Here is a 6,827-nt window from a genome sequence, read left to right as displayed (position 1 = left end):
CAAGTGCAGCATGAGGTAGGTGTAGCTCCAGTTTGTAACAACAGCTCCAGCTACAGTAACAAAAAAAGCCAAATTATTTTCACTTAATTTATCAAATATAAATTCCATCCATAGAACCAAGTGAATGGATACATCTCTGCCATTGTCCCCTGCTATGAAAGGGACAAAAAGTCCTACCCCTGAGCTGGGCAGCTGGTGGATCCTACAGGCCCAGGGCCAGCTGGATGTCTCGCAGGCGGGCAAGCAGGGCCTGCACGTGCTGTCTCTCGGCCAGCTGTGCTTTGGTGAGAGTGCTGATCCTCACCTGCAACTGCAAGGAACACCAGTGCATCAGCATCAACATAAGTTTGTACAGTCAGACAATATGTAGTCTTTTGGACAGCAAGAGATGCCCCAGCAGCTTTTGTGTTGTCTCACTTGAGGGCCAGTACGTGGCAGACTGTGTCACTGAGGAACAGCTCAGAGGTACCAGTACCCACCCCTGGCTCTGTGAACCTGGGGCCTGAAGGCAGGGCAGGGCCAGTCTGCACACAGGGAATTGTCTCGAGAAATTGCAGAAAAAATTTTGAGATTGAGTCTATGAAAGCTTGGAAATAGCCTCAGAAAGGTCTACTGGAGCAGGAGTTACATTTCTGAACAACAGGAAGAGGCATCCACACAGCCTCTTCTGCTCCTCAGCCTACTTCTGACTACAAATTTCCCTTGGCATTTTACTAATGGCTTACTACACAATTCCTCACAGCTACCATCAGCCTTTAGGCACAGTGCTAATCACTTCAGTAGCTTCAGTTTAAATGCTGTGTACACACCTGACCCAGTTCTTCCTGAACTCCTTGCACACCATCTTGGGCTCCTGCTTGCGTGCTCATTTCCAGCCACTGCTGCAGAATCTGTGCCTGCTGCTGACAGCACCTGATAAAATGGATTAGAAGGATTCTTATCCAAATTAAGAGCTCAACAGTCTAAGCCAACTTAGACTTGCAATTGATACTTGCAATGAGACCCATATTTTTGTCTCAAACCAGTCAATGGTTAAAATCTTTTTTAAAAGGTAAAAAACCCCCAAAAAACCACCAAAAGATGCTGGAAAGCAGAGGAATCTGAAAACTGTCATCTCCACCTCCTGCTTCTAGCCCCTGACTTCTTCTTTTCCTGGCAGTTAAATCCCCCCCCAGGCCCCATTTCTTTTGAGCATTTCTGTTTGCTTGTTCTAGTAGAGCAGTTAGCAAATACCAGCCATATTTAATTTTTTTAATTGAAAGCTGCAAAAGCTCACTCCTCACTTCTCTTGATAAAATAACTAAAAGCTAAATTTCAACTGCCCTGCCCTATTCATTTGTACTATCTCCTGATTACACCCAGTGATACCTCTGACATGCTTCTGCAAGAGCTGCCAAAGGTGTAATTAAACCTCTTGGCTGACTACAGGAGTTATGCACAAACTCTCCTTCACCTGGAGTGAACTCCAAAGGAGAAAATAAAAATCTGGAACTTTTCTCTGTTTCATTCATAGCTCTGCTGTGAACAGACTGATTATTTCTAGGGTAGATACAGAGAAAAAATGCAACAGAGTGGACAGGATGAAGAGAGGCTGGCTAAAGGGGCATTACTTGAGTTCCTGCTTCCTGCTGTAGTAGTACTGCATCTGCTGCTGGATATGCCAGAGTTCAACTTCCACCTTTCTCTCCAACATCATTTCTCCTCTGGAACTGTGCTCCCTCTTCTCCCCTTCAGCTGAATGGAAGATATAAGGCACAATCAATGGAGGTAGAACAGACATCCACTCTTTCTTCATATTAAAAAAACAGAAAATATTTTTAATGACAGGAAAAAGGAACCCTCCCAACTGTGTTTGGTTACCCTGTGACATGTACCTGTTCACCCCAAAGGATCAGGTACAGTGAGAGGGCAGGAGTTCTGACAACAGAACAACCTCTTGAAGACTCAGTCTGAACACATAAAAGGTACAAACTGCTCTGGTGGATGGCTCAGTACTACAGATACTGTTTTGGCCTGTTAAGTGCAGTAGTCCTGCAGAACAAATGTCATGCTCTGATGTCATTTAAACACCACAAGGGGAGGTGCTCAGCACCATCTGTCCCCTTTACAGCCATGCTGCAAGTACAGGGAAACCTCAGAGAGCTCTACAGGATGAACTTCCCTCCTGAACAAGTTCTGCTGTACAGGTGAACACCCCAGCACCTGAGCTGCTAAAAGAATGTTCAAGCAGCTCCCATCCTTCAATGCCCAGGGCAGGGCTTTAGCAGAATCCACACAACTGCAGTTCCCTTCCCAGAAAGGAGTTCTGGTACCCTTTACCTCCTGATGCTGGCACACAAGGTTGCCCTCTCTCCCACACATTCTGTGGCAGTGACTTGCAGTCTCACATAGATTAGACAGAAGGATGAGCAACTGCTCCTGTTTGGATCTGAGGATGTACCTGCAGTCTGGTGACTCCCCTTTCCCACCAAGCCTTCAGATGACAGCAAATGTGGCTGCAAATTTGGTGGCAACTTCTTCTCCACAGAATTCTGTTGAGAGTCTTGGGAATGGGCTCCTTTGTGACCATTGGCAGGCTGCCCTCCTCTCTGGAAGATCAGAATGATATTGGGGTTTTCCTCAAAGGGGTTTCTTAAGTAAACCCTACAAGTAGGATGTGCCTGACCTACTCAGTCCTACTCCCACTCAGACAACTCCTGTAGGTGCTGAGCCCCTCTCATCAAATCCCACAGAAGAAGCAGAGCTTAAAAGATGGACTCTGATTTCTAGCATGGAGATACTTCACCAAAATTAAAACTTCCCATTTTGTGTGAAACAAAAAGCAGCACCTATTTGCAGGTTAAGTGAATTTCAATTTTTTTAAGCTCTCAGACACACCTACTGCTCCTAAACTGAGTTTCTCTTAAATCCCTGCAATCTGGACAGCAAACTGTAACTGCTCTGAACTCCAAAGAGGCAGAAGCACCCTCACATCACTTGCTAGGAAAAGATCTGGCCAGGAAAAGGCAGGAAATACAGAACCCCACATGTGGATTACTGCAGACTAGGGGTAAGCAGTTCTTGGGCATTCAGAGGCAGTTCACTTGGTCAGCTTTAAGGATCACAGCTAGAACAAGTGCAAACCAGCTCAACCAGGGCAGCTCAGAAGAACCACAAGAAAACACAGCAGTGAGCAATGGGCCTGCAGGCAGCAGCCCAGTACACACACTAACTGTTCCTTCAGCAGTTCACTCACCTCTTCTGAGCCAGCTCTCATGTGGGACCTGAAAGATGCAGGAGAGCACAGCTCTGGCCCCTGCCCAGCTCTGTGCATGTCCTGTGTCCATGTGGGGAGAGAAGCTCCAGTGAGAGAGGGATGGGGATGAGCAGCACTGTCCATCTGAGACAGACATTTACAGGTACTTTCTTCCAAGTGAGGTATCAGCATTAAGTTCCCAGTCTGTGCAGGACATTTATTCACAGATGTTTGCTGAAAGGGCACCTCTGACCTGTACAGGAAGAAGGATAAGGTCACTGTACACTGCAACCTGTTGGTCTTGTCCTTTGGGGTCAGTGCAAAAAAGGGGAGACTCCTGTGATCCCCCTGTAAGTCACCCTCTTTTCTTTACTTCTAAAATTAGATTTTCTACCTAGTAAAAGGAGGTCCCAGCAGTTCCTTGCTTTCTAGAGATTCCAGAGGGAAGTCAGGCTTCCGTGGTGGCAACCTGGCTCGTTGAATGGCATTTCTGAAAAGAAAACCAGAACAAAGAATGCCCCAGACTTATGATTATTGTAAACTGGCATCAGCTGGATGCAGCTAAAGAAACAGTCCTGTTTCATCATTCATCCCTGCTCTGAAACATTCTCCTTGCATGCAATCCTGATTCTTAAAGATTAAATGTCAACCTGTGCTAATGTGAGAATCTAGTTCACCATGTGAGTGGTGGGGCCAACACCAAGAATGGTGGAAATGACACAACTGAAGAGGGCAGAAGCTCTTCTTTTGGCAGATATACTTGCTTACAGCAATGTGAAGTTACAATCTCATTTCCCTTTAAGATTCCTGTCCTGCACTGAGAAGATTCACAGACAATTCTTCCTTGCAACTGCCCCATAATCAACAGGAATTTTTTAAGGAATAGCTTCCCCAGGGGAAAGAAAGGGGTAAGAAGGAACTTCAGCTTCTGTACACCAGGATCTTGATATTTATCATTTCATCAGGTGACTTCAGTGCAAAAAACAAGAGCTCCAGTGGCACTGGGCCAGTTGGGCAAGATAAGCTCTCCTGATGGCTGAAGTCCCATCAAAGGTATCTTTCAGTGTTTCTCTGTATAACTGTTCCTATGACAAATGGCCAATGCTCCACAAATTCAGTTCTGCCTTGAGAAACACAAGGTGGAGGGTCTATAGCTGAGCTGGTTCTACCTGTCACTGGCAAGTACAGACACAAACACCTCCCTGTGGTGTGGGCTGATGTTTGCATTACACAGCAGCTCTTGTATAACTCTGTACCACCAGCCACAGGATGCAGTCAGAGCTAAGGAGAATGCATGGAACTAAGTTATCAATGAGAAAACTTGGAAACACAAAAATGATGCAGATAGATTATATATGTGCAAAGTTATTTGTATGCCAGAGAAACAGGGGAGGGACTGGAAATTTACACTCACAGGCCACGGAGCACTGAGCCCCCCTCAGCAGGGAGAAGTGGTAGATGTCTGCATTTTGAAGGCCACGGCTCTTCCTCTGATGAATGTCCTCTTGTCTCTGGACTAACATCAGGCCTTTTAAATGGCACTTGCTTCTCCAGAGGTGGCAAAAAAGAAAAAGGCTTATTTAATTTCTGGGAGAGAGCCTCTGTTTCCACAGCATGGCACAACAATACACTACTGGTGAAGACTGCAGGCTGCCTGCCAACACAAAGAATAGCAGAGCATCTGATGGCTGAGAGCAGGAAGCACCACGGAGAAGGAACCAAGATTTCTGATGCCCTCCAAGCCATACCAGCTCTCTACACTAAATCAAGAGCTCCACTGTGGTAACATTTGGGTGAGCAGAATTAACTGAGTACTTCTGCACCAAGGCAAGCTGCACATTAGCAAATGGAACAACTGGTATCCTGAAAACCTGGAAAAGAGCTGGGAATGCTGCCCAGAAGCAGGAAGAGAGCAGTCAATACAGGCATCCTTTTCACACACAGGGTTGGGTTGATACTCAAAGGCAGAAGTGACACAAGCCCACATATGAAGGTATAAGCAATGCTGAAGCTAAAACAAGATCAGATGTAGTCTAAGTCTCTAATGCTTCATTCTAGCACCGAATTTAGAGACCTGACCCACATGCAAAGGTTTCAGTCAGGACTATTGTCTGTGGCAGAAATGGCCAGTTTTAAAATAGTTTCATTAGGAAAGGTTCCTAGTGAGTCTGAAGTCCTCTAGTCTCAGCTGAATGAAATACTTTGAACCAGAGATAGAAGCATATGTAGGATCTAAACAATAGCTGGGATGTGGAGCTCCAAGATCCATACATGCACAGACACAGAGCAGAGCAGCCCAGTTCTGGATATCTGAGCAATCTCTCTCACCTCCAGCTGGGGCTGGGTATGGAGCTGTCCCTGCAGCTGTTTGATGCCAGCAGTGTTTCTCAAGGCACAGGTTACACCTTCTCTCAAAGGAGCTGGGTGGTGAACTGTGACTTTTTCAGTGCCATCTTTCTTCTCCTGCTGCTCCTTGGCAAACCTGAGCCAAGCATCAAACACCTACAACAGGAACAATGACAGCTGTGGGTATTACACACCCAGTTCCAGGCCAGGGACTCCCCCTGCAGACAGCAACACCCTCCCTTCCCCTGGATAGGAATAAGCAAAGCTGCAGCAACAGCAGGACACTGCCACAATGACAAAGGGACAGGGATTTAAGTCGGCTGAGGCCAGATGGGGAAAAATGTGCATGTTTTTTAATCAGCTAAGAAATTTTACGGAGTTTTCAAGCATCCCAATATAACATGCAGCAACCCAAAGAGGAAAGGAAACAGACATTTAGTGTGCATTCTACTGACTGCAGTCAAATCTGCACATTACCAAATTCACTTGCCTGCCCCAGCCCTGCACAGCCCCTTACCTTTCTCTGCACTGAAAGGGACCAGTGCCACAATGCTTGCACTGTCTTCTGCCTTTCCCATTGCTGCTGCAACAGCTATTAGGGGGAAAAAATGCACAGCAACCAGGTTAGGAGTTTACACACTCAACATCAGGAACACCAGGCAAAGCACCAAGCAAGGAGGAAGTGATGGCAGAGCCAGAGCAGAAAACCCTCAGCTCACCCAGACTATGGCAAGGTGTCTCTTGTGCTAGATGAACCAAAAAATCCTGAAAATGTTTAAATAAATTTTCTTGGTCCTTGTGTAAACAGAACATGAAGGAGAAGGCAGAAAGACTAGCAAGGAGCTAGGTGTCCACCCAGGGCAAAATTCCTTACCTGAGTTTTCCAGCGAGAGAAGGAAGCAGAGCAGAGTCTGTGAGTCATTAGTTCATCTCCCCTTCTCTGCAGCAGCTGCAAGACAACCAAAACAGTGAGTCACTTGCAGACAAACCCCATTTATCTGAGCCAAATGCTATTAGAACAGCTAGCAAACAGCCTTTATCATCCTCCCTTTGCTTTGTTAAGGCCACCCTCAATATCCAAGGGCCCTACAGTGTAACCCCATATGTAGACAGCTACAAGCCCAGCAGGGATTTCATTTACAGTAAGCTCAGGTTGTCTTGTTAAGTCTGTTACTTCCATCAGTTTCTTCAGGCAAGACACAGCCATGCTCCTTCCTCCTCAGAACACAAATCTGTCATGCTCCTT

The 6,827-nt window shown here is 46.2% G+C and overlaps 1 protein-coding gene across 5 annotated transcripts in view; it reads right to left on the bottom strand.

The window, feature by feature from the left end:
* SFI1 (SFI1 centrin binding protein) overlaps positions 1–6,827 on the bottom strand; it is a 29,705-nt gene that overhangs the window by 3,700 nt on the left and 19,178 nt on the right. For 2 of the 5 annotated variants that reach the window (XM_064727244.1, XM_064727243.1), the window contains exons 22-31: positions 6,456–6,530; positions 6,099–6,173; positions 5,564–5,737; positions 4,650–4,783; positions 3,630–3,725; positions 3,236–3,488; positions 2,441–2,588; positions 1,611–1,734; positions 810–912; positions 178–310 (exon numbers count right to left, since the gene is read on the bottom strand). In XM_064727244.1, coding sequence (XP_064583314.1) covers positions 203–310; positions 810–912; positions 1,611–1,734; positions 2,441–2,588; positions 3,236–3,488; positions 3,630–3,725; positions 4,650–4,783; positions 5,564–5,737; positions 6,099–6,173; positions 6,456–6,530 — 1,290 coding nt within the window. In that variant the 3' untranslated portion in view covers positions 178–202. Of the gene's footprint in view, positions 1–23; positions 311–809; positions 913–1,610; positions 1,735–2,440; positions 2,589–3,235; positions 3,489–3,629; positions 3,726–4,649; positions 4,784–5,563; positions 5,738–6,098; positions 6,174–6,455; positions 6,531–6,827 lie in introns of those variants that run through there. The other 3 variants (XM_064727246.1, XM_064727247.1, XM_064727245.1) reach the window with 2 other exon arrangements.

The sequence above is a fragment of the Zonotrichia leucophrys genome, chromosome 15, assembly GCF_028769735.1.
Source record: "Zonotrichia leucophrys gambelii isolate GWCS_2022_RI chromosome 15, RI_Zleu_2.0, whole genome shotgun sequence".
NCBI classification, from domain to species: domain Eukaryota; kingdom Metazoa; phylum Chordata; class Aves; order Passeriformes; family Passerellidae; genus Zonotrichia; species Zonotrichia leucophrys.
Note: the sequence above shows the minus strand (reverse complement) of the source record. Positions and strands in the feature narration are given on the sequence as shown.